The 26,808-nt window shown below is 52.7% G+C and overlaps 1 protein-coding gene across 2 annotated transcripts in view; it reads right to left on the bottom strand.

The window, feature by feature from the left end:
- Positions 1 to 26,808, bottom strand: part of NCKAP5L (NCK associated protein 5 like) — a 54,823-nt gene that overhangs the window by 2,734 nt on the left and 25,281 nt on the right. For both annotated transcript variants that reach the window (XM_053298915.1, XM_053298916.1), the window contains exons 2-12: positions 21,483 to 21,552; positions 17,370 to 17,474; positions 15,825 to 15,893; positions 15,659 to 15,697; positions 14,918 to 15,031; positions 13,329 to 13,442; positions 9,937 to 12,035; positions 6,100 to 6,253; positions 5,890 to 5,968; positions 3,529 to 3,846; positions 446 to 585 (exon numbers count right to left, since the gene is read on the bottom strand). In XM_053298915.1, coding sequence (XP_053154890.1) covers positions 446 to 585; positions 3,529 to 3,846; positions 5,890 to 5,968; positions 6,100 to 6,253; positions 9,937 to 12,035; positions 13,329 to 13,442; positions 14,918 to 15,031; positions 15,659 to 15,697; positions 15,825 to 15,893; positions 17,370 to 17,471 — 3,228 coding nt within the window. In that variant the 5' untranslated portion in view covers positions 17,472 to 17,474; positions 21,483 to 21,552. The remainder of the gene's footprint in view (positions 1 to 445; positions 586 to 3,528; positions 3,847 to 5,889; positions 5,969 to 6,099; positions 6,254 to 9,936; positions 12,036 to 13,328; positions 13,443 to 14,917; positions 15,032 to 15,658; positions 15,698 to 15,824; positions 15,894 to 17,369; positions 17,475 to 21,482; positions 21,553 to 26,808) is intronic.

Below are 26,808 nucleotides of genomic sequence, written 5' to 3'. Positions count from 1 at the left end.
CCCACTGCCTCTAGGGTGGTGGAATGACTCTCCTGACTGAGAGGGGTTTCATCGTCGTCACCAAAGGGCTATCTGGAGGAAAGCTCCTCTTTGTGAACGAGGGGAAGCAGCACTGGAGCTCCATCACTGTCTCCTCAAAATAAACCAATGCCCCTCAACAACAAGATAAAATGCGGGGTGGGGGGAAGAGAGGTCCCACCGAGGGCACTTTGCTAAGGGCCCCCTCATATCTAGAGCCCAAAGTTGGCGCCAGCAAAGCTTTCCCTTCGACCCACAAGCCCCTGGCGAATCAAGGCCTGTCAGAAACCCACCTGGCCCTGTTGCCAGAGCAGCAACAACAGATAACAATGTTGTCAAGGCCTAGACTGGGAGTCTCTCCCCCTGGCGGCTTCTCTCTTTCACATTCACCCGCCCCCATGTGTAGTTCTCATCCCTGTCGGCCTACCATTGCAGAGCCATGAAGCCCCTCCAGTCTTTGAGGAGAACAAAGGAAAGGATCAGTGCCAGCAGATGCTTTGGCATTGGGGAATGTCCAGTTCTTGCTCTGTGGGGTGTGTCGCGGCTTCCTGGGCTCACTGCAGAGATCTGTGGAAAGGAAACAGAGGCGATGTAATTAGTACTTGGATAGGGTCAACCTCTCAAGCACTCTAAAGGCCACAACAGGCAGTGACAGGCTTGGCTGACTCGTGGGCCTGTTCGTTCCTGGCAGAGCTCTTGTGTCCAAGAGATACATCACAGTGGGCGAATTCAGGCAACTAAACAAACCATGGTTTACGTAGTCATGAATGCAACCTGAGACAACACACTCCCTTCCCCCCGTTAACTTCTCTGCTTGTCTCCTTTGCAAGCATGGGTTTGTTTAAATCACAGCTCTGCAGCTCACCCAAACCTGGAGCTATACTTTAAAGGTGGTTTTTAAACCACGGTTAAACCAGTATTTAAAACCAGGGTTGAACCTTGGTTTCAACTTAACTGTGGTTTTCAAACCAAAGTCAAAGTACATTTCTGGGTGCAGATGAGCTACAGAGCTGGCTGTTCAAACAAAGCATGATGTTTGTCACAGCTCAGTCACAGAGCCAGAAAGGTCAAGGAAAGGGGAAGAGGGAGCATGCAGGCTTGGGTGCATACACAACCGGGGTCTGAAGCCAAGCCATGAAACAAATACAACAGGTGCCGCTTTCCCCAGAATGGAGAGATTCAGTGATGGAAACACTGTACATTCCTGCATATCATCCTGCCATTTGTGACCTCTCTATGGAAAACAGATGGCAGCTCCAGGGTCAGGCCTGCCCAGTGGCAAGAAGCTCCCATTTATGGTGATCCTTTGCGAGCCATGCCGGTGCTCTGGCCCAATATGGCTGTCATGAGCCAGTCCTGAAAGCTGAAAGGGAACCCTGGACTGGCTCCAGCCAAACAGCTCCTCCCATCCCACTAACCCCCACCCCTGGGGCTCCCTCACACTCCCACCCTTCCTCCTCCTCCTCCTGTTTGCACCACTGCTCCTGAAATCCAGTTTTCTGCTTCAAGGGGCTCTGCAAAAGAACTGCCAGCGCCGGACTGAAAAGCCGCATCTACAAACAGCAGCACAACTGCAGCAAAGGCCTCAGCCTCTTAGGCCCACAGACTAGGGATGTGCATGAACCAGTTCAAAGGGCTGGCGGTTTGGAAGGGGGTTTTTTTGGGGGGGGGGTAGATCGGGGAAGTTGCTTTTACTCCCACCCCACCCCCGCATTTCTCCTGCTAGTCCTGTGCTTAAAAACAGTCCTGTGGGGCGGCAGCATGCCTCTTTGCTACCCCAGTGAGCACTGGACCAGAAGTGCCCAGTAGGCGTGTGTATGTCACGCTCATGCATGTGCACCTGGCCCTTCCAGTCCAACGTGCACCCAGGAGATACGCTGTCGCCCCATGGGATTGTTTTTAAGCACAGCACAGGCGGGGGAAACGCGGTGGGGGAGGGGGGAAAGCAGCCTCCCCAATCCTTAAAGGTAACTCCACCTAGGGTTGCCAGAACCTAAGGGGTATACTCGTGGGTAAAATGGGCTGTAAGCCAGAATTTGGCTTTTTTTAAGCCACATCTGGCCGCCGGTTCTATGGACATTTCTACCACAGACACGGTTACAACCGTTCATGTGAGAAGAGGCCTCTGAGAGCTTATTAAGGATGAGCATTATAACCAGTGTTGCCTGTAAGAGAGAACCTCAGATGCTGACTACAACTCCCAGCATCCCCAGCTGTAAAGGCCTTGGACTGGGGATGCTGGAAGTTGTAGTCAACAACCCTGGGAAATCCCCGTTACAGGGAACACTGACTGTAACTTGAGGACTCAATCCAAGCCACGGAAGCTTTCCATCTACTCCTCACTACTGGCCTCAGTCCCAAGAACTGCCTTCACTCGCTGCAGTTGCTCATCAAGGGCTTAGGAGGAGGGCCATGTTCAGGTCAGTTTTCCTCATCAGTCAGAGATATACCAGTAGAACCTCTGCCTCTCTCAGAAATCTACTGGTGGAAGTAGAGTGTTGTACTGAGACGAGGCCCAGATTCAAATCCCCACTCAACGATGGGGTACATGTGGTGACCTTGGGCCAATCATTGTCTTGCAGCCTAATCTACCACATAGGGTATTGTGAGGATTAAATAAAGGGTACCACGTATTCCTTGGGAGAAAGTGCGGATAAATATATATGTTGTTCTTGGCTTACATTCTCTGCAGGGTTAGGACAACAGAAGCGGCCCTGCAGAGATGCAAAAAGATGGACAAGTGGTGTAGTGGTTAGAGTGCTGGACCAGGACCCAAGTTCAAATCCCCATTCAGCCATGAGACTTGCTGGGTGACTCTGGGCCAGTCACTTCTCTCTCAGCCTAACCTACTTCACAGGGTTGTTGTGAGGAGAAACCCAAGTATGTAGTACACCGCTCTGGGCTCCTTGGAGGAAGAGCGGGATATAAAATGTAAAAATAAATAGATAAAATAAATAAAAATTAAGTCCGCTCCAGTCTTCCCGCCAGCACATGTACGAGCAAGTCTCCCTCTGCAGCCCCAGCAGAGGCCGAGCACAACTCTCTATGCCTCTCTCCTCCCTCCAGATTAAATTTTCATGTGCAGGAATATGTCCCTGAAGATCCTTGCACATGAAGACTTGATCTGGAGGGAGGGGAGAGAGAACAGCAGAAATTGTGCACTCCCCTGCTCTGCTGGGGCTGTAGAGGGAGCCTGGAGAGCACTTATGTGCCAGCCTCTTTCTCTTTCTCCCATGGCCCGAGCCCTACAGGGCATGTAAGCCATTCTTACAGTGGGACAGAGACCCCTTCTCAGATCGTGGCAACCCTACGTGGATAGCTAAGAGCCTGGGGGCAGGGCGGGGAAGGGAAGGGACATGCCTTTTCTCCACAGAACAGCTGCACTGAAGAATGGGCTGGCATCCTCCTTTATCAAACATGATCTACATGCTTCGAACAGAATCCCCCCACTGGGTGGACAACCCACCCTTCTTCAGGCAGATTGTCCCTAGTGTTCCAAATGGTACACACCTTCTTGGCAGCCTCTGCGATCACGATGCCCGGGAGATGGCTCGGTGCTGGTTAAGACACCATGGAAAGCGGGCATGCTTTGGTGCTTGCTAGGCCCCAGCAGGTCCTCTGCACTTGGCACCTCCCTCTCCAGGGTGCGGGCTTTGCGAGGCACCCTGGTGACAGGTGGGGGGGCCCTAACTGGCAGAGGGCCAGCTGGTGGAGGGTCCAGTCGGGGTCTCAGCTTCGGCACACTCTTACAGGGCATGCCACTGCAGTAGTCCGGAGGTGGGAAGGTACCAATGCCGCTGTCCAGGGTCCGCGTCAGGGAGGTACACACTATGGACACCAGGAGAAATCATTACAAGAGATGGAGTCAGAAAGTTTGGCTGAGTCCACAAGACCCCAATAAACTGTGGCTGGAGATGGTGGGAGTTGTAGAGAGCCAAGTTTGCCTAAGAACCTCCTGCCTCCCTGATCCTCTCGGCTCTAAGAGTGTAGATACACTCCCCGGAATGAGAAGGGTCCTCCCGGAGTTCTGTTTCCTTGCCTGTCCCTAGCCTCACCCCTCCACGAGCTGGGAAGGAACCGAGCACTGGCAGTTTGTTCTCTCCCTCCACCCACCTAACGGATCTTCTCTCCTGCAAGAGGTAGGAATAACATCCAAGAAAGGTGGCTTCCTGGCCATATGTACACACAGGCCCAGTTCAGATACTACATTTCTGGTCCAAACCATCACGGCTTGTTGGATCAGAAACAAGTGCTGGAGCCCATCCTCCCCTCCCCTCCCCTTATGCACCTGACTTCATAGAAGACTTCCTGGTTCGTTAAGCCATGGTTTGCTGTGATGTTTCAACTGGGGAACTACGGTTTGGGTGCTCCTTTCATACCAAGATGACAAACCATGGATTGCAGGGAGCGCTCAAATCAGTTTCCCAGGTTGGACATCACAGCAAATGTTAGTTCAGAAAAGCAATACGGCTTCAAGGAAGCCGGGAACAAAGGAGAGAGGAGTGTGCTCAACCTGCCCTCAACCCACAACTGATTTGTTGAACCTGAAATGTGGCCTCTGAACCAGGCTAAACAGTTCACAATTGTCTAATGGAGGCTTGCATGCAGTTCAATTCCTGTTCCTCTTCTCAACAGTGAGAAGTAAGCAAAGAATGCATATTTTCCAAATATATTTTAAAGCATTCAAATTACTTTTCTTCATAAATTCAAAGTCCAAATTAAAACCATTAACAGAAAACTAGATTTAAGCAGCTACAATTCTGTAAGTATAAACTCAATCAATTCCCAAACAGGTAGTTTTCATGAGAAAATTGAGTAAGGCCTGCCACACCTCCACCAGAGAGTTCTATGGTGCAGAAAGGACATTTCATTCCTCTCTAGGAAGCAGTTTTCTGTGGTAGTTATTTCCTGTTACTCCTTTGCTCATATAAGCAAAGCACTAGTTCCCCAGTCTAGCCGATTACACTTCTTAGGAAGACACGAAGCTGCCAAATACTGAGTCAGACTATTGGTCTATCTAGCTCAGTATTGTCTTCACAGGCTGGCAGTGGCTTCTCCAAGGTTGCAGGCAGGAATCTCTCTCAGCCCCACCTTGGAGATGCCGGGAAGGGAACTTGGAACCTTCTGCTCTTCCCAGGGCAGCTCCATCCCCTGAGGGGAAGATCTTACAGTGCTCACACTTCTTGTCTCCCCTTCATATGCAACCAGGGCAGACCCTGCTTAGCTAAGGGGACAAGGCATGCTTGCTACCACAAGACCAGCTGTCCATTTCATCCACCTGCTCAGTTAAGGAGTGGCACTGTAGGACTCCCAGCATGCAGCTTCTGCTCAGTTTCTGGCTCTTCTGGAGAGAACCGCCTTGTTGCCTTTCCCCGCTGCTTGAGGCGAAGGCAGCCTGCTGCTCCAACTCCCTCACCAGACCTCTCCCCCAGAGTCAGCACTGACCTTGCCTCATGACCGCCCTAACCAACAATGGGGCTGAAGGAACAGAGCAAGCAATAAAGATGGCAGCAGTGAGCAGAAGCCAGTGGGACATGGGAGCTATTGCTGGGTCTGCAAACAAGCAGCAGTACGCTAGAGGGCAGAGCACGCCCAGGCGGTGAGGAGGGATTGGGCGGCATCTGGTCCGCTTCCACAGGGCTGGTGAGGAGTGGGGTTCCAGATGAGGGGGGAAATGCCCATGGAGAGTGGCGGCCCCAAGCAGGTGGGTGATGCCTGTGGCGGGGGCCTCACACTTGCTGCCCCATGGCGCCCTCACTGTCTGAGGCGGTTGCCTCACTTGGTCTCATGGGGGAGCAGCCCCTGCTACTGAAAAAACAGCAACCACCTCCTACAACTTGCCCCATCTGCTGATGAACCCCATAAGCTCACCTGCAAAGTGTTGGGAAGTCACAGAGTCAGCCAGGCTGTCATCGGATGGGATCTCCTCTCGCAAAGTGGCATCACGAAGCTACAGAAGAACAGAGAGGGGCAGCAGATGAGCCAGTGAAGGCCCTGGAGCTGGCAGGTGTGGGCTGGGGGTGGGCTCCAGGCGTGGAGAACACCAAGATGGGAGGTCTCTGCCGACCGAGGCAGGCTCACCTTGGGAGGGGCCTCAGGACAGGCATGGAGGTGCCCAACAATGCCGTTGCGTGGAGGTCGGATGAGCCGGGGGTCTTTGGCATCATGCAGCCCCCTCTGCAGCTCATTCTTCTGCTCCAGGTGTGTCTCAAATGGTGCCTCTTTCCCATCCACCCTGCGGGACAGGAGACATGAAAAAGGTGAAGCCTTCTTTGCCATTCCTTCCTAGTTCCTAACTTCATCTCTTGCATTCCTGCAGATTAGAAATACTAGCCTCCTCTAGAAAAAGATAAATCCTGTCTAAGTAGCACAGACTGCCAAAGCTCAAGACACAACCCATGGAACCCAGTTTCCTGCCCCCCAACTGTACCCACATCCCCCGGTAAAAATCCCTGGAGTCCTCACTCTCAAGCCCCACGATGCTCTCCTTTGCAAAACCACAAATCAACCCTGTTAGTTTGATACACAAACACAGAATCTGGAATGAAATCCAACTTCCTTAGAATTTGAGTTTTCATTTAAAACAAGTATGTTTCTAGTCCTCATGAATATGAAAGAATACTTGGCAGCATCTGAGGATGGTTCAGAAACAGAAAGTGGGCAGTCCTGGGGGAAAGCAACTGTCATACAAAATAGCTCCATTGCCCTAGTGTTAACCCTCCTTCCACTTTCCCAGAATTTGCCAAAAAAGTTCAGATTCTATGAAAATCTGGATCTCGGGGCTGGTGCAGACAAACATAAAAACAGCCCTGCTGGATCAGGCCCAAGGCCTATCTAGTTTAGCATCCTGTTTCAAACAGTGGCCCACCAGATGCAAACAAATTGCTGTTAATTGCTTAATTAGGCTAAGCAGCAGGAGGTCATGGGATCAAGCACTCCCTCTCTTCCAGAGTGTGAGTTCCTGACACCGTGTCTAATAGTGCTAAACTGTTACATCACCATCACCATCAGCAACTATAGTAAGGGCTAAAGTGAGCTCCCACTGGTTTCAAATTTTAAGTTCAACAGGACAAAAACAAGCCAGAATACTAGGGCCATTGGCTTAGATCAGTCACTGGTTAGATCAATCATTTAAAAGTACCTTATTAAAAACATGCTCTACCCATTAGCATCAGCTGGGCAGCATTTTTAAAAAATTGAATTATTTTATAACGCTTGTACTTGCAAAACTCACAGATGATGGGGGGGCATCTTAAAAGGCATTCCCACTCCTTTCTCACATTCTAAAATGATGTCTGCTGTGACACATAGAGACGTTATCCAAAAACAAAGGCTGACACCCAGACTAATGCTGCACCAACACAATGAAAACACATAATGCTGAAAACACATAGTGTTTTTGATCACACAGGTAGGGAGGGGCAATTTTGGGCAATCTCCCCTTCCTTCTGAAGGCTCCCCCAGGCCTCAGAGACATAGTTTTGTGAGACAGCAGCAGCTGCAAAGGAAAGGGAAGATTATCCCAAAAATCATTGACTTTGGTGGGTTTTCAGCCAGAATATGCATTTTTACCCTTCGTGCCAGCTTATTAATATGCAAAAATATGCAGAATTGATCCATTCATACCCATATGATTGCTAGATTAAGATGTCAGGTGAAAGTCTTACAAAATACACAAGGGTATGAACAGCATGTATTATATTCATGCCCCACTTTTATGCCAAGATTAGTTGGATAATTTATTTTAGTCCCAGAATCTGAAATCACAATTTGGGTTCCTTGTTGTGCATAGAGTTGCAACCAGCTTCTACCACAAAGGCCAGTCTCCTGGTTTTTCCCTTCCTCACCCTGCTCTGCCAATAAGCAACCATCATCTAGGGCTGTGTGGACTGTGCAATCCCACAAGTGCAGACACTGGGAGTTGGTTCAGTGTTCAGGCTTCAGGGGTTGGCCAAATCAGGCCCAGGGCTCATACTGGGGATGGGGCGGGGGCAAGGCAGCTGTGGTGCTCATTCCAACATCTTCCTCCTGCCTCCACAGGGACATTCCGAGGAGGTGGGTGGGAGGAGGCAGTGGCAGTGCAAAATGCACCATCACATCCTCCTCCTGCCCTGCCTCCCTGTCCACAAAGGGGCGTCCTCCCAGAGCCCCCTGAGGTAATGTAAGGGATTGTGGGAGGAAGGCCTATTTACCAAAGGGGAGGAGGAGGTACCACTGCTGAGAGACTGGTGGCAGCTTCTTCCCACCCCTTAGCAAATGGGGGTGGGGGGGATACAGCAGCAGCAGCAGAGGAGGAGGGTCTGTTGCCACAACCGCATTGCCCCAGCACGCACGCAGACACGCGTGCACACACACACACACCCCATTGGGCAGGTGGGAAGACAGGAGCAGCCTCCCATCTGCAGAGTCCCTCTCACTACCTCCCATTCAGGTAAGCTGTGGCAGATGGGATGGGAGAGGATGCCCTGGTGGGGCAGAGTACAATAGAGGGCCCAGTACAGAGCTTTGCCACAGGGCCCCGGCCGCTGAGCAATTTGGCAGTGCCTTGTTCAGCTTGCTGACAATTTGTTTGTTTAAAAAAAAAAAAGATTATAGTCCTCAATGCTGCAGAGATAGACTTGAAGTTTTGTGGGCCATGCTTGGGGCAATGTCAGAAGCCAGGGAGTTAGGAGCAGGATTTCCAGATGCTAATGGGGAGGGCTTCAATATCCTGCACAACTTGGCCCTTGGCGCTTCTTGATGCCTATACCAGTTAATCTGTTTTTGTTTCTAATACAAAAAATAATAATAACTACCCGACCCCGCACAGAGCATCTGTGTGCTCTCTGGGGCCGGCAGGAGGTTACCTCTTCCCCCTCACCTTCAGCCCCAGTCTCTGCTTCCTGACCACGGCCGGCCCGTGCTGGGCCCAGCCGCCTCTCCTCCCCACCGCCACTTCTACCCCCTGCCACTTTCTTTCCTCCCTTCCTGGGCCTGCTCTGCGGCGTGGCTCTGCTGCCTGCCTCTCACCCCCACAGGCTGCCTGCCGGGTCCATTTGGCGTGGCACGGCTTCTCTGCTGCCTCGCAGCTGCCGGGTCCACGGCTGTGGCTTGGCGCGGGCCAGACTCTCAGCCGCCTTCTCACCCTGCCGCCACCTCGGGCCTGTAAGTGCGGCCGCCAGGACCCGCCGCCTCTGGCCTCCGTGGCCGGGCCCGCCGCTACTGCGGCGACCAATCCTCCTGGGTGCGCCTCAGCCTATCAGGCGCCTCCACCGCCTAGCCAATCAGCTGGGCACCAAGGAGCCAGAGTGGGGTAGTGGTTAGAGTGCTGGACTAGGACCGGGGAGACCCGAGTTCAAATCCCCATTCAGCCGTGAAACTAGCTGGGTGACTCTGGGCCAGTCACTCTCTCTCAGCCTAACCTACTTCACAGGGTTGTTGTTGTTGTGAGGAGAAACCTAAGTATGTGGTACACCGCTCTGGGCTCCTTGGAGGAAGAGCAGGATATACAATGTAAAAATAAATAAAATTTTAAAAGGCGCACATTCTAAAGGCACACCCAGGAGGATTATATATATAGATGAAAAATTAACTTTTCTTGATGAGGACTGCTGACTATTTTTTAATACTGTGTAGGGTAAGCTGTATATTAGGGAGGTAAGCCATCGCTTAGAAGGGAGTAAGCCGTAGCTCAGTGATAGTCTCTCTGCTTGGCATGCAGAAGGTCCCAGGCTCAATCCCTGGCAGCATCTCCAAGTAGGCCTGGGAAAGACTCCTGCCTGAAACTTTGGAGAGCCACTGCCAGCCAGTGTGCACCATACTGAGCTTGGCAGGCCGACAGTCTGCAGTACAAGGTGGTTCCCTATGCTGCTAAGTGTGTTAGTACCCACAAGCCCTGATTCCTAACCAGCAGCTAAAGTAAGTCACTCCCTGACTTACCTGTTGAGCAGCTGCTGCATGAAGTTCTCAGCAGTCACCTCCTGGTACATGAGGGTGAGCTGGCTGTGGCCGGTGTCGCAGGCATGGGGCCGGGGCTTGTCCAGGGCCAACCCGTTGATGTAGGCCTTTTCCTCCTCCAGGGCCTTGCGAAGATCCTCTGCCTTCTCCATGAGCTTGGAAATGTTCAGGCTCTCCGCTTCCAGTCTGCGAGAGGCCATTTTGCCCTCCTTGACTTTGGGGGCTTCGGGCCTACGGCTGAGGGCAGGCAGTTTGCTCTTCCGCAGGCCAAACCAGCTGGCGAGGCCGCTCGAGTTCTTCTGCTTTGCCTCGCCGGCCGCTGGGCCCCCTTTGTGCCTCCGCAGAACGTTCTCCTCAATGCCTTTCATCACCTTCTCTTCGATGCTGGCGGGAGGCCCAGGCTTGCCCTTAGGGGCGGGGTCCGGGCAAGGCGGGTTCTTACGCCCTGCACCGGTGGGCGGCTTGGCTGGCGGCAGGCATGGCTTGGGGTCCTGTGCCGGGGCCTTGGTCGGGGATTTGGAAGGTAATTTGGTAGGGCTCCCGTGAGGGCTCTTTGCAGCCTTCCCGGGCGGCGGGGGCTTGGCCGGGTTCCTGGCGGCTGGGGTTCCCACCAGACGATTCTTGGAGACATGGTGCTCAGCAGCATCGTTGCCACGGGAGCCAACGGAGTGAGACGAGTAGCACCGGGGGGCCGGCTCGCCACCGTGGCAAGGCTCGTGGTGCTTGAGGCTGCTGCTCCCAGTGCCCAACCTGGGGTGGGCCTCGGAATAGCCCTCCGCTCGCTCACAGGGCCGGGCTGGGACCCTTCCCTTCTCAAAACCTGCTGGCTCCTTCCCCTCAGCGCCCTTCAGCCTGCCGAGTACAGTGAGCCGTTCCTTGAAGGGCATGTTGGCCACCTCAGAGGCCCGCTTGCTTGGGCCGTTCGCCACCTTCCTGCAGCCATCTGTGTTTCGGCGAGCAAGAGGTGGGGAGTGCCGACTCTCGGGCCCTAGCTTCTCTCGCCCACCAGCGAAGGGGCAGGGCTCCAGGGAAACATCACCAGACAGCATTGGCCGGAGAGGTGCCGAGGGGCAGGCAGGCGAGAGCGCTTCAGACATGTCCGGCTTGGTGTCTTGGGGTGGTTGAGGAGGAGCGCTGATGGCACTGCTGAGAGAGAGCTCCAAGACGTTCTCATACTCATGGGGCTTGTGGTAGCCAAAAGGATCTGGGGAAGTCGGTGTGATTTTGGGTGGCACTGGAACGAGGTGCCGACCCGCCTTGGGAGAGGGGTGGCCTCCAGCTAGGTTGGGGTCGACAGGGAAAGGACTGTCCGGGGAGCCCTTGCGGCTGGGGGCAGGAGAGTGGTACACCTCATATGTGTTGCTCCGGCAGGGGATTTTGGAGCTGCGGGTGAGCTGCGGGCTGAGCCGGAGGGCGGCAGGGCTGGGTGGCGGAGGCATCTTCAGCAACTTGAGCACCTTGGAGGGAGAGGGGATGGGTGGGCCTTGCCGAGACTTGTCCTTGCCCTCACTTGGCGCTAAGACACCAAGGCAGGCTGGCTCCCTTGGAGGCCCCAAGCCTTCCAGGCAGCTGACAGCCTGGATGTGCTTGTAGCTACTGACTTGGCCCCCGGAGCCTTCCATTGCACAGGGCCCATTGGGCTCCCCATTGAGCAGGGCGTTCTCGCCTGCCTCCCTCAGAACCTGTTGCAGGTAGGTTTCCACGTCCCCCAAGTCCAACTTGTGCTCAGCCAGTGCACTCAGCAGCACCTGCCGAGGGTGCCCTTTCTCGGGGGGGTCAGATTCGCCAGCCTCATCTGACGAGGAGGAAGAGCTGCCCTCTCCCTTCAGTGGAGGCTGCTCAGGCACAACCTCCCCCTGTGCTAGGAGCAGGCAGGGCCAGGCATCAGCCGTCACACCTTCTGGGGAGCCAGGCTGCCCGGCCTCTCTCCAAGGAGAAGGGAAGGCCAGCAGGGGGTCCATCTCTTCCAGGGAGCGAAGCACCTCCAGGATCTGGGCTTTCTTCCGCAGGAATGGAGACAGGGCTTCCAGCGACTGGGGGCTGGGCCCAGGAATGCCAACACACTGCTCCTCTGAGATAGCCTGCGGGGGGCAGGGGGTGTCAAAAGAAAGAGAAAGAAAGAAAGTGGGAGAGGCAGAATGTAAGACCCAGATTTCCCATTCCCACAGGAAGGCCTTACCACCACAATATTTCTATCTGCATCCCTTATTCCACTGTAGCACAGCAGTCAGCAAACAGCACAGCTACTTCATTCTTTGACAAAGAGAATGGAGGACATGTAAGCCCAAAACCCCGTTCAGACATTATGTTGCATGTGCGTACAGGTGTCTGTACACACCTACGTATTTTTGTGTGGACGACAGTATGTTCATTCATTTCAAAAGCGAAACGGGGACAGGCCCCCTCAAATGCCAGGTTCAGAGAGGACGCATACTACTGTACGTACACTGAACATAATGTGTGAATTATGTGTACGTGCACAGATCTGCATGTGCATACACTGCATACAAATTGTACGTGCATTGAACTTAACCTGGGAATAGGGCTAAAGAGCCCCTAAAGCAGCAGGAGACCAGACTAGATGGCTCGTTGGCCCTTTCCAGCCCTGTGCTTCAATTGCTCCCCCGCCCCCATGTCTACCCGAGAGCCAGCGTGCTGTCGTTGGGACTCTGACTTGGGGCCATGTGGGTCCAAGTCCCCACTCAGCTACAAAGCTTTGGATGGTCGTGGGCCAGTGACTATTTTCCCTAACCCTAACCTACCTCGCAGGGCTGTTGTGAAGATAAAGTGGGGAAGGAACCCACATACCCAGCCAGGAGTTCTTGGAAGAAGAGTTGAATACAAATCTGATAAAGAGATCTTGCAGGTATACCTGGAGACGGAGCCTCAGCCACCTGCTTGCCCCCAGACTTGAGCACCCACCAGGAGGGCGGTCTCCCATGCTCCTCCTCCTGCCTGATCGTGGGAACAATTCCTTGCCTGCTTCAAGTACCCTTGGGGTGTCTGTGCATGCAGCTGACAGCCCACTTCGGCCACACTTCTTACAAAGAGCATTCCCAGCTAGAAAAACCCCGAGCTCTCTGCTCTGACGGTGACCCTGGTCCACCTCAAACCTCCTCACCTCCTCGGGAACACTGGGTCAGGTCCTGAAATGCCAGGGCCCATGGTTCAGTTAGAGCTGGAGAGCCCAGTGCCTTGGAATATCGGTGTGCCGGAGTGCCAAGCAATGGAGTCATGAATGGCCCTGGGCCCTAGTCTCAAAGCAGCAACAAAGCATCCATGCAAAGGGGCATCTCTCTGGGTGTTGGGGAAGCAGCTCTGCCTTTGCGGGCAGGCCAAGGCTGGGCAGGCCAAGGACTGTTCACAAAAACTACCTCTCTCTGCAAAATGCAGCGTCCAAAAGGGAACGGAGCCGGGAGCTTCTCTACCGTGCCCGGCAGGGAGCTGGATGGTGTGTCCGAGAGCAAGGAAGCAGGACGGGCTGGGAGCTGGGGAGAGAATTCACAGCATGAAGGACAAAAGCACAGCAGTCCAGGTGGAGGCGCTATTGAAAGGGGCCGCCATACAGCTACGTGTGGATCCTGGATACATGTGAGCCCACAGACCCCTACACACACACACACGGGGAGGGAGCCACTTCCCCATGGGGCCACCCCACATCATTTGGGATGGGATCATTCCTGAATCAGGCAGCCACACTGGCAGGCCAACCCTGTGGGCATTTCCTAACCAATTAGCAATGTGCTGAGAGCGACCCATAAGGACCGGCGCTTTGCCTCACACGCCTCAGTGGTGGGAGGCTGCACCCAGGCGGAGTGGCCAGTGTGGGTGACCAAGGGGGCCAGTCTCGAAGCCCTCAAGCAAGGGTTCCCAACCTGGGTTGCTCCAGGTGTTGCGGAACTGGAACTCCCATCACCCCCAGCTGCCAGGTATTGTGGTGGGGGGGGTGACGGGAGTTGTAGTCCAGCAACATCTGGAGTCCCTGCCCTAAAAGACCAAGGGCTTCCTCACTCCACAACGGCTGTAAATGAAAAGGTGTTTGGTTGCAGCCGGCATTTCTGGGGATGGAGGCAGCATAAAAACCAACAGCAGGGGAAGACCCCACCATGGCAGGAGAAAGGAAAGACCCGGGAGAGATGAGAAGGGATTGGAGCTTCAAAGCGGAAACAGCCAGACAAGCAAGCAAGCCGGCCCAGATGAGTGAGTCGGAGCAAAGCCAGAAGGCGGCTCCCCAGCCAGGACTGATTTGCACGAATTACTGGAAGGAACAATGCGACTCTGCAGGGCAACGTGTTTGGGGGAGGCTTGGGATTTCATTGCCATTCGTGCATCTGCTCAGCCAAAGTTTTAGGCTGCATGGCTGAACTCGCACAGCCTCACCCCAGCCGCCCCATCTCCACCGGCCAATCCAGACGCGTTCTCAGCCAGCAAGGGATTGTTACTGGTCAGTCCTAGGAAGGCTGCAACACTTCCATTCCCCCTGCCATGGCTCATTTCCTCCTTGGCGGCAGCAGAAAGAGCAATGCTGGTGATGGAGGACGGCCATCACCCCCAGACCCCCATCGCATGAAAGCGAAGAGTCCTTGGAACACAGCGGACCTGAGAGATACCCAAAGCTGCCGGACTTCCTGCACGTGAGGGGTGAAGATCACACCACTATGAGGATCCAACTGCACATGGCATGCAAGCGTGGGCATGAAACCCCCAATGGCTGCATCTTTCTATGCAAAGCCACAGGGTGTGTGTGTGTGTGTGTGTGTGTGTGAAGAATGGAAATAGATGATGCGTTTCTCAGGCACCTTTGAGGCGCAGAGTATCCACTCTCAGGGGAATAGCTTGAACTGTGCAACACAAAGAGCCTCTTCCAGCCCCAGGATTCTAAGCCCTCCACCACATGCAATCAATCCCAGGCCAGGCATACATGCACCCAGCACAAGACTGAGCACAAGCCCCACAGATCTACCTGGGAGAGAGAGCCAGATGTCAGCTTCTGGTGGAAGAGATCACTCAGGGCCTGATTCTGACGCTCAAGGTCAAAGACCCGCTTTTTCAACTTGATGCATTCCTCACGAAGGTCCTGAGGAAACGGAAAAGTCCATGAGCTGCAGCCTGCAAGCTAGCCAGAGGGGCAGCTGCGTTGCACCCTACATCCTTCCACTGACCCCCAGAGTTTGCACTCTTGTGGATCTTCATACACTAAAGAAAGAAAGGTCCACATTGGGCAAAGGAACACACAGGATGCCACAGAGAAAGCTGAATCCCGTCACCTTGTGCAAACAGCACAGGCATGCGTAGCTTGGCTGAAGTCCAGGTGATTCCTTAGGCTTCTATTAATGCTGGGAGGAGCAAGGAGCTACACAAGAGTCCTGCAGCCTCATCTAATGATCCTGGGCAACCCCAAAGCAGAGGAGGACCACCACGCTGGGGCTGGGGCTGGGGCAGGCTTCACAGAGCTTCAGAGAGCAAAAGGTGGACTGGCTGAGAGAGGGAGCTGAGAACTGGGGAGTTGTCCCCCCAGCCCTTGAGAGTTGGAGAGTTGTCCCTCCTTTGAAGCTCACCTCTACCACACATGTACCAGGCACCCTCAGGCAAGCCACTGGGCCTCCGCTCCAATCCGCAATCTGGGGTAATACGACCTTACAGGGTGCTATAAGGATGATGGGTGGGGTGTGTCTGTCTGTCCCTTTCCAGGATAAAGACTCACCTTTTGGTTTAACAGTGCCTGCACCACGTGATTGGCTACCTGTAGAAAGGTAACAGCAAGTATCAGTAAAATGTCTTTAGGACACAGAGGGCAGGCTCTGGTCCAAGAGAGGGGCACTGCTGGAGGAGATTGGGGTGGGAGGGAGGGAGGGAAAGAGAGGCGGTACCTCATCCAGGCAGCGTTCATACGTCTCTCGCTGGTTCTCATTGGCTTGTGCCAAAGCGGAATTCTCTGCCTGAGGGACACAAAGGAGACTCGAGTTAGAAAGCATGCAGAGAAAAGGATCCAGAGGCTGAGTTTCCGTTCCAGGGGCTGCTCGGAGGTTGTTGCTTAGGAATGGGAGCAAGGACAGTTTCTCGCCCTTGCTCTGCCTATTTCTTGCCCTCTGGTGAAGCTTTCTCACTGTGGTATTGCAAGGCCACGGGTTAAGGCTAAGCCTCTCCAAGGAGTTTCTGAGCAATCCAGGCTGACAGGCATCAGTGGGCAGGCCGCCTTGAGAAACATGAGTGAGCCCATTCACTCCGGGGCCTCTCCCACCCACCACCACCCCCAGCTATATGCACGTGAGCATATCTTGCTCACAGGCGCCCAAGATACCAGCTGCTCAAGCAAAGAACACCAAGCAAAGAGGAGACATAAGAGGGATCGTATGGCTTGACTCGCTCGAGTCAACCGGAGTTCCATCCTGCGCAAACATGTTTCCACCATTCCCGAGTTCTCTGTAGGTGGCCCAGTGGAGCTGCAATGCCATTAGTCGGGATGGGCATGGACCACGGTTCAAGCACAGTTCTGAAGCAGGGACCAGGAGCAGGTCCTTACCTGCCTTCTGTCGCCCCATGCAGCTTCCTGCTGGGGTGGCCCGTGCCCCAACAATCCCCATGTGGTGCCAGCATGCACATAGTATCCATGCATGCACAGGTACCATTTGCATGGTCAGCATGATGTTGCTGACCACGCAAAGGGTGCCCGCTTACGCGTGAATGCCATGTGTGTGCTGGCGGTGAACAGGGATTCTTGGGATGCATGCCGCTCCAGCAGGAAGAGACATGGGGTGGAAGAAAGCCGGTAAGGACCTGATCTCCTCTTTCTTAAAGCTCCTGGTCCCTGCTTCTGATCTGTACTCAAACCGTGGTTCCAACTGCGGTTCGTGCACATCCCTAGCCGCTAGGCTGAAGGGAAGCTGCAGATGCTGCCTTGCAGCAGGGGGTTGTAGTAGCAGGTTCAAATCTAGGCCTTTATGGGACCGGAGGCAAGAGGCTTGCCCCCAGTCCCTCAGTGAGAGGGTGCCACTCATATAACCTCTACAATCCTTAATCTGTCCTCCAAGCACTCAGAGAAGACTCGGAGCCCTTGAAACATCTGTGGGCTCTGTTGAGCTTCCTAGGCTGGCTTACTGCTGATCAGTGTTCCCTCTAATAGGGATTCACAACAAATCCCAGCATTCCCAGCTGCAATGGCCTTTGGCAGGGGATTCTGGGAGTTGTAGTCAACAACATCTGGGAATTCCTGTTAGAAAGAACACTGCTGATGATGCCAGCCATGAGAAACTGGTATCATTTGGGTCCTAACACACTAATAAAACCCTGAGCCAAGGGCTAAAAGCATACCAGATTGCTGGGATCGCAAGTCACTTCTGCGAATTCTCCCACCTGCGCATGACTGTAACTCTCCCGAGGACTGAGGCAAGAACTGAGCAAGACAGACCCTGTACCTCCAGCTCCCGGAGTCTCTGAAGAAGCTCTTGGGTTGTCATTGGCTCGCTGCTGCCTCCTTCTGGCTTCATCTCTCCCTGCAGCTTGGTTTCAGACATCATTTCCTTTAGGACAAAAGGACAGAGAGCTCTCTCTAGGGATAGGAAGCTGAGACTGCGCCAATAATCACACTCCCTGCCACAACAGGAGTGCCAGCAAATCTGGGATGGGGTTGGGAGGAGAACCAGTGAGTTGCTCTCACAATGCCACAGACATGCTTCTGAAGAAAAGGTATTGCTGAAGAAACAGTATTGCTGCAAGCATTTTTCTGATAGGGGTTTGCTGCCTTTCAGAGCTGGGCAGGGGTGCAGTGGGGCGGGGGGGAGGTGCAGGGACAGAGCTCCGGTTCTTCTCGGCTTCGCCCGCGGTTGGGCTGGGCATGGCCGTGGGGGCTGTCATGGAGAGTGCCTGCACTTCTGAATTTACAGCACCGGGGAGCTGGGTGAGAGGCAAAAATGTCAGCAAGCACAGCTCCTTCCGTCACTGCGTCTCTGAACTAGGAAGAGCCACTCCTCTTGAGTTTCTGCCTACCGCACAGCTGTTAAAGACACAGAGCCTCTGTTGCACACCTCGTAGAAGGTGCAGAGTGGAGGGCAAGCCAATGCCAGATGATTATTGATTGATCACACTCACACCCTTGTCCTTCCTCTGAAGAGCTCGGACGTTCTTGGTTCCTAGGCAGCCTCCTAAGCGGGCAGACCGGCCCTGCAGGGCCACCATCTCCCGCCGCCCGCCCCAAACCAGAGCCTTCCAGGTTAGACTGAACTACCCTCTTGTAATCTCCTTCCTGATTCAGGGGTAGGAACTGGGGTAGGACACCAATCCCAGTGGAATGACAGCCTGACCCATTTTGTCCGACTGGGGTTTTGGGGTGCATCCAGTGGTTCGAAGCGCATTCGGAGGCTCTCAAGCTGCTTTCCCGAGAGAAATTTAACTCTTTCTTTCCTCCTCCCACCCCTTTCCTCATTATCTTTAAGAACTAAAAAGGCCACATATATGAGAAAACAAATACATTCGCTTTTTAGAAGTGAGCAGGCTTTCACCCTCCTACTTGCATTAAGCAAAGTTTTCGGAGCACACTCTCAACCAGGAAAGGGGACCACAAATCAGTGGTGGAGCACTTGATTTGCATGCATGCGCAGCAATCTATCTATCGATCCCACCTGTTTTATTTATTTATTCATTTATTCATTCGATTTCTATACCGCCCTTCCAAAAATGGCTCAGGGTGGTTTACACAGAGAAATAATAAATAAATAAGATGGCTCCCTGTCCCCAAAGGGCTCACAATCTAAAAAGAAACACAAGACAGACACCAGCAACAGCCACTGGAGGTACTGTGCTGGGGTTGGATAGGGCCAGTTACTCTCCTCCTACTAAATAAAGAGAATCACCACATTAAAAGGTGCCTCTTTGCCAAGTTAGCAGGGGTTTAAACATAAGATAGACACCAGCAACAGTCACTGGAGGTACTGTGCTGGGGGTGGATAGGACCAGTTACTCCCCCCCACCCCCCGCTCAATAAAAGAGAATCACCACGTTAAAAAGCGCCTCTTTGCCAAGTTAGCAGAGGTAACTTGATATATCTAGGCAGTGTACAAAGTGTATTATTTATTTATTTATTTATTTATTTATTTATTTATTATCCGATTTCTATACCGCCCTTCCAAAAATGGCTCAGGGCAGTTTACACAGAGAAATAATAAATAAATACATTAACAAATGTAAAACCAATATAAAACAGTTAAAATTCATGAAACAGATAAAAACAAATCTCAGTTCCCAGACATCTTTGCAATTAAAATAAAATTGGGTAGCAAGGCTGGGGGAAATTGCCTGGCCAAACTCCTGTTGAGCTGCTGCTAGTCGGAGGGGACAGAACTGGGCTAGACAGACTAAGGACCTGCCTCAACAGAAGGCACGCAATGTCCACGTGTTCATATTCTTGGTAGGGCTGCCGCCTGATTAGAGACATCTTAAACCTAATTCACACACTGTACTGACACCCATACAATGAGTGTACAGTGTACACAGGTACAGATCTGTACACAGGTACAGTTAGTCACATTTATTTATTTATTTATTTTATTATTAAAACTTTTATACCGCCCTTCCAAAAGGCTCATGTTATGTGGTATGCAGTACAGCAGTATACTTCCTGTCTGCACCCAGGTTCACTTTCTGAATGGACACAGGTACCGTCATTCACACAAAAACATGGAGGAGTGTACAGACATCTGTACACTTGTGCCACATAATGTCCAAGTGAGACTTTAGTCAGTCAATAATAACTTTCAAGTCTGCAATTCTATGCACATTTGGGACGACCCACTCCACACAGTGGAATTCACATCTGAGTAAACATGTACGAGATTACCCTGTAAATCTGCAAATGAATGAAACAATCCTTCTGAAGGCAAAAGGCATATTTTATTTGTTTTGATCAACTGCAGGTGAAAGCATACAGCCTGCCAGCTCAAAGCCTAGATCGCCTTTGGGGCCCCTTTCAGGCACCCCCAGCCTGCTAATCGGGTGCCATGAGGCAGCTGCCTCTGGCTACTTGCCTCGCCAATGGCTTCACTGGCAGGTGGCTGCCCACCCCTACTCGCCACTGCTGCCGCCAGTGCCACCATCCTCCGGCTCTGGGGGGCAGCTCTCTCTCCCACTAGGCATTTGAGGAATCCCTCCCCCACCACCAAATGCATTTCTGTCTCTCCAAAACACATCTTCTCCCACTAGAAAAACATGTAAGTGTGGAGTTGCTCCTCAAGCGTTCCCTCCGACTGCACCCCTGCTCCTCCACGCCCATCTCACTTCCTGCTTTTTCACAGGCCGCGAGCCAGACATGGAGCAGGAAGAGCTCCGTGGGGCCCGCCACATATTTCCTGCCCCGGCTGCCTTTCTGAGTGGCAGTGTATGGGATGGACAAGCGGGAGGTGGAGGAGAGGGAATAGCCGCCACCGCCAGCGTCTTTATAGTGTGGTGGGGAGATGGAGGGAATGGGGAGATCAGGGTGTGGGGGACTGGTGTGCAGGATGATGCTTTAGGCACTGCAGAGGTAAGGGACAACAGCACACCAAGGCACCTCAGACTCAAGAGGGGGCCAGGGGCCAGGCCGGCTTTCAGTCACATGATCCTGCCATGAGAAGAGACTCAAAAGCCTCTGCTGCTCCTGAGGGCAGGGCTAGAATCAACTGGCTCAAATTATTACAAGGAAGCCGATTTAGGCTAGACATTAGGAAGAACTTCCTGGCTGGAACATAGGAACACAGAAAGCTGCCATATACTGAATCAGACCACTGGTCCATCTAGCTCAGTATTGTCTACACAGACTGACAGCGGCTTCTCCAAGGTTGCAGGCAGGAATCTCTCTCAGTCCAATCTTGGAGAAGCTGCCAGGGAGGGAACTTGGAACCTTCTGATTCTCTTTCCAGAGCGGCTCCATCCCCTGAGGGGAATACCTTATAGTGCTCACACTTCTAGTCTCCCATTCATATACAACCAGGGCAGACCCTGCTTAGCTAAGGGGACAAGTCATGCTTGGTACCACAAGACCAGCTCTCCTTCTCGATGGGCTGTAGGAGCTGCTGGACAATGGAACAGCCTGCTTGAAGCCGAGGTTGCACAGCCATTTATTGGTCACAGCCATCTACTGCTCTATAGATGCTATCTAGGGAGCCTCCAAGGTCCCCTCCAACTCTAAGATTCCATGACTCCAGGCATGCTGAGTTCTGGCCCTGGGTCTCCGTGCCCCAAGGAGCCCCTTGCACAGCCCCTCTAAGAACCAGCAGTCCACAGGCAGCAGACTTTGGATGCCATTAAGGGCAGAGGACATATCTGACCACAGGCACCAGCCGAGGTTCTCTCTCGCAAGCAGAATAATGTTCTTGCACAGCTCTTCTTTGTTTCAATTATGTCTACACGGGAGAAGTTCCTGGTGGATTGTGCCCCATCTTAATTAGCGTGTGTGTGTGTGTGTGTGTGTGTGTGTGTGTGTGTGTGTGTGTAGGTGTGGTTTGGATTTTCCACCTCCGACATCAAAATGCCTTGCGCTGGGTCAGCCTAGCCCTTACCTTTTTCCAAGGATCTGGAGGCAGACGCTACGGCTGACCAAGTCTCCAAGCCTTCCTCAGTCGCTCCTACCTGAAAGAGAAGCAAAGTCAGGCAGATGATAAACATGCTAGATGCCACCTGTCTTGGTTGCATGATGAATCTTAAAGCCAGGAGATGCACCCAGGGGCTGTAGCCCCCAAGAGGCTCATCAGTAACTCAAAGGTTTGGAAAGCTGTAGAAAGCTGCAGAAAAATATCTCCGATCATCTCATGGGCTTCTCCAAAGTGCTCTTTTTTCCTTCAAGAACTTTCTCTTCTGGCACCACTCAATGGATCGCTGCTATGTCGCAGTTTACAAAGCAAAGCTGGGGCGGGGGGAGTTATGTTTTAGGGTATGGTGCAGACCCCTTGCTTCTTTTCAGAGAAGTTAGGACATAAAGGTTCAAAACCCGATGCTCTTGCTCCCAAAATCCTGCCTCCTGCAAGGCAGCAACTGAGCCCATTGGCTCAGACATTGAGGCTGTTCACACATGCAGCCAAGCCCGGGCTAAGAAAGCAAAGCAGTGTTCCCTCTAATGATTATTTTACATTTATATCCCGCTCTTCCTCCAAGGAGCCCAGAGTGGTGTACTTCATACTTGAGTTTCTCTTTCACAACAACCCCGTGAAGTAGGTTAGGCTGAGAGAGAAGTGACTGGCCCAGAGTCACCCAGCTAGTTTTATGGCTGAATGGGGATTTGAACTCGGATCTCCCCGGTCCTAGTCCAGCACTCTAACCACTACACCACGCTGGCTCTAAGGCATGTGCACGCTCACAAGCTTTTGGATGTCCGCTCAGTTAATTTTAGATCCCGCTCAGGTTGAATCTCAGGAAGGCCCCACTCTGAATGCAAGTTTACATACACTGCCTTGATACTGCTGCCCAGAACAAAACTCATTCTGCACACAGATGAAAAAAATTAGAGAGAACACTGAAGCCAAGCCCGGGCTTGGCTGCACTTGAGAACTGCCAGCAGCTGCGCAGCTGCTGGCGGCATTTCGGCAGCAAACCCGCCTATGAAGCCAGCCTCCTAAACGAGGTTAAGGGAATGAGCGCTCCCTTCGCCCTGTTTTGCCATTGTGTGCAATGCCGGCTGCTTTTAGCCGGTGATGTAGCTGTGATGGGCCCCCACCCAGTGCTGCGGGGATGATGGAAGCGTGGAGTGCATTATGGGATTTTCAGGGCCAGGACCATGGGGGGCCCCCAACTCTCTACACTGCCTGGACCAGCAGAGGATGGTCTGGGCACGTGGGGAGCACTGCCCAGCCATGGAGTGGTCATCTGCCGGGAAGGACCGTTCCAGCCGCCTTCCCCACCACCCGCCCTCAAGCCCTACTGACTGTGAGAAAAGGCTCATTTTCTGAGAAGATTCTTCAGACAAGATGAGACATTTTCACGGAAGATCGGTCTACTGACAACTATTAACCATGTATAATCAATATATAATCAATCAGCCATATATAATCAGCTTCAGATGTGCTGGCTTCCCAAGACTTTGGGGACAAAAAAAGAGCAAGGCATTCTTTTGCTCATCCCTCATGCTCCGCTTATGCACTTCATGGAGATTTCTGTCTAAGCGTGAGGATCATTGCTCTGCTCCAACAAGGCAGTCCTCCTCACATGCTTCTGCCAGGCTTACTTGCAAAGTCTCTATAAACACTGTGTGCCAGGGGTTCTCAAGCTTGCATCCCCAGATGCTGCTGACCGCAACTCCCATCATTCCCAGCCATGGTGATACTTGGCCTGCTGTCACGGTGCTGTGTTTGTGCGGCGGGGGAGGCTGACAACCTCTCCAACCTTCAATGGCTATATAACAGGAGTGCACAACTTTGGCCTTCCAGCCATTGTTGGACTACAGCTCCCATCATCCCCAGGGGGTCAACAGCCAGGGATGATGGGAGCTGTAGTCCAATAACAGCTGGAAGGCCAAAGTTGGGCAGGTTTCCTATATAAGCTGCTACTGTACACCAAGCCTGACCACTCTTCAGTCTAGCCCAGTACTGTCTGTTCTGGCTGGCAGCAGCTCTCTATCACAGCCATGGCTAGTAGGGGTCCTCCTAAGTTCCTTAGAACTGGAAGTAGCCGAGAACAAACCTGGAAACTTATACAAAGCACACGTTCTGCATCTGATCTAGGGCTGTGATGCCAAAGAGGCTACTTGTCAACACCCACACAGCCCAGTGAGGTGTCTGGATTTTTGACACAAATGTCCATGGTGTTTTGGTGGGGGTTGTTTTTAAATCCTCACCTTCCTCCAAGGAGTTCATATAGGAACAGCCTATATGGCTCCCTCCCCTTTTATCCTCACAAAAAGCCTGTAGATTAGGTTGGGCTGGGAGTTAGGAACGGCCTCAAGGACCCCCTGTGAGCTTTACGGCCGAGTGTGGATTTGAACCCAGGTAATTTTGGAGCCTGGACCTAAAGGCCTTTGGAGCTCCTCCCCGGCCCCCCTGCTGCAAGTTACGTCATCACCTAAAGGCCTTTGGACACACACACACACACACACACACCGCCAATAAGACCTTTAACATATTCCCACCCCACAAATTTCTCTCTCCACTCCCTCCTCTGTCTCTAAAGCACCTGGCACAGGTCTCAATCACACCCGGCTGCCAGCGCAGTGTGGGACAGTGCTGACCACACCACCCAGGACAGAGTAAAGAGGATTTGGGGGGCCCCAGGGGGTATAGAGGCCCTGGACTCCAGCCCCAAAGTCCAGACGTAAGAGCGTCACTGCCCAGGTCTCCCCAATCGAATTTCATAAGCACTAACCAACAATACCCAACAATGCTAGTTGTTTTTCCCCTGACACGCTGGAAACTCCTCCCCCCTCCCCGCGCCTCACTTCTTATTATTATTCAGAGTTCGCTCCAGGACATTAAAAGGTGCATGTGTTTTCAGAGCAGCAGAGGCACTTTCAAACCACTTTCACCACACTTAATACGTTACATTTGTCTTAACCATATACATCAAAAGCATTAGCGGGGACATCATGAATGTCTCTCACACTCATTGCTTTTGCCACTTCAGTTCTTCTGTGATGCAGCAGCTAATCCTTTTGGTGTGCTTCCGTAGAAGGAACCAAAAGGAAACAGTGTAGGAAGGAACCCATCTTAGTAAACCACCCTGAGCCATTTTTGGAAGGGCGGTATAGAAATCAAATGAATGAATGAATAAAATTAGATCAGCTAACCAGCATATAAATTAATGTAGGGTGTAGCATCTCTTTGGTTTCTATCACCCCCACCTTTCTATGAGAAATATAGAGTAGCTTTCCAGAGCCCAATAAAGTTTGGGGGCAGCATTCAAGGGAGATGGGGTGGGGCTGGCAGAAGAGTAATCACTTCTACAAAAACCTATCGCATGTGGACAGTGCCAGACTCAGCACTAGTTATATTAAAATGACATAGGGACATGCCTGTGTGGGTATTTCTTTTTGAAGGGATGATGTGTGGCTTACATCCCCTAGTTTACCGGAAGAGTATGGCCCAAGTGGTTTGAGGAGAGGCACTGGAAAGCAGCATTCTTAGATTCTAACGGCAGCTCTGACAGGGTAGCTTCAGTGGGTAGAACCAACAAGATGACAAGGAGTCAGTCCAGTACTTAATTTGTAAAAGGCAAGGCACCCAACTCCAGCTTGCCTAGAACACCCACCCACTGACATAGAAGGCCACTCTGCCCTCAGTCCTAGATGCATGGGAACTATCAGGGGTGGTTACTCGGTCACGAAGGGACAGCACTCTGCCCATCCTCCCAGTACTCTAAGTTATTACTTCATGTGCCTCAAGGCTAAGCCCTGGCACTAAAATCAGTCCCCATGCTGAAACCTTGGCTCAAAATCAACTCCTGAGCAGCCAGAAGCTCTAGGTTCCATTCCCAGTTCTGGAATGGGAAGGCTGAAGGGAGGCTGAAGCTGGGACAAGCTAGCCCAATGCCCCAGGGCTTTCCACGGGTCATCTTGCAAAACCCACTCCCTTTGCATCTCTGGTTTCCTCGGTGACACACACAGTGGGTCTAATTAAACCTGGCAGTTGGGCTGTTTGGGTCAACGGCTGCTTTGAGATGCTCCAATAAGCAGCACTAAGAGATTCTCTTCTGGAAGGGCTGGCGCTCCCTTTTCAAAGAAAGGTGCTCCCCATTTCCCCTGGCCCAGCCAGCCCCCTCCCCCACAAGTCTCTCCTGTACAAGCTCCCAGAATCCCTTGCAGATGAGATACCCACAGCTGTCATGCACATCCCTCCTTAACCACTCTTTAGCATTGGCAACCATGCTGCATGCCAGCAAACATTCCTGCGTAGATCTCAGCCCTGCCAAGGTCTAGCACGACACTCCAGGCTAGTTAGCAGCCAAGGGCACTCCGCCGACTCCTACCAGCATGCTGGGAGGACTGCATTTTCTTGGCTGCATTCCTGGTTTTAAGAAGAAGAAGAAGAAGAAGAAGTGGGGGGGGGGGGTGGAATCCGCCGGGTAGTGCCAACGTCTACATGCTCAGCACAAAGAGACTAACCACAGCTCACGAGCCGCAGGGAATGCAGAGACATCCGGGACGCCTGTCAGGTCTGAGCCCCGTGAAGTGAAAAAAAGCAGCAGCAGCAGCTGACACACTGCCCTAGTAGCAAAGGATCCTTATTAGACAACCCACCCACCCACTGCAGGTCCCCCTTCCTCAGCAACCTCACTCTGCTTCACTCGCCTCCACTCTTCTTGGCATACCCCAAAGTCACTATGGGGGTCAAAGAGAAGAAGGGAGAAACAGGGTCATCCTGAAGCAGACACTCCATTGCACCAGTCTGCACCCACTTCAGTTTGGGTAATGCTGTCTCTGGCACAGCATTCTTCTCCCACGACCGCTTCCCCAAGCTTCACCCCACTGATCACATCCAAACCATTCAGAGGTTAGCCTTTTAAATGCACCCCAGCGCCTTATCCCTGCTATCTCCCTAGAGCCAGAGTCTCTCTCTCTCTCTCGCTCTCTCACGTACACAGATCTCCTTCCACAAAACCCCCAAGCACCAGATACCCCTTCAGTCCACATCTCCAGCACGCTCCCAACCCGCCTCCCTCTCCTCAAGGGCTATATGCATTCACACCGGAGCTGGGGAGACCAAGACTTACTGACCTCCTCAAACACAGTCTACTCCCAGCGCCCCCCTTTCAGACATTCCCGTCCCCCCAAAAGCCATCGCCATGCCTCAGAAAGCCCAGACATTTTGCAGCGCTCCCCCCGCCCTCAGCAGCCATTCTCCTTTAAGTCCCACAGTCCTCTAAGTAACCCTTTGCTTACCCACCCCCCACCCCACCACCACC

This window comes from Hemicordylus capensis, chromosome 2, assembly GCF_027244095.1.
Source record: "Hemicordylus capensis ecotype Gifberg chromosome 2, rHemCap1.1.pri, whole genome shotgun sequence".
NCBI classification, from domain to species: Eukaryota; Metazoa; Chordata; class Lepidosauria; order Squamata; family Cordylidae; genus Hemicordylus; species Hemicordylus capensis.
The sequence above is the reverse complement of the archived record's forward strand: the minus strand, read 5'-3'. Positions and strand labels throughout refer to the sequence as shown.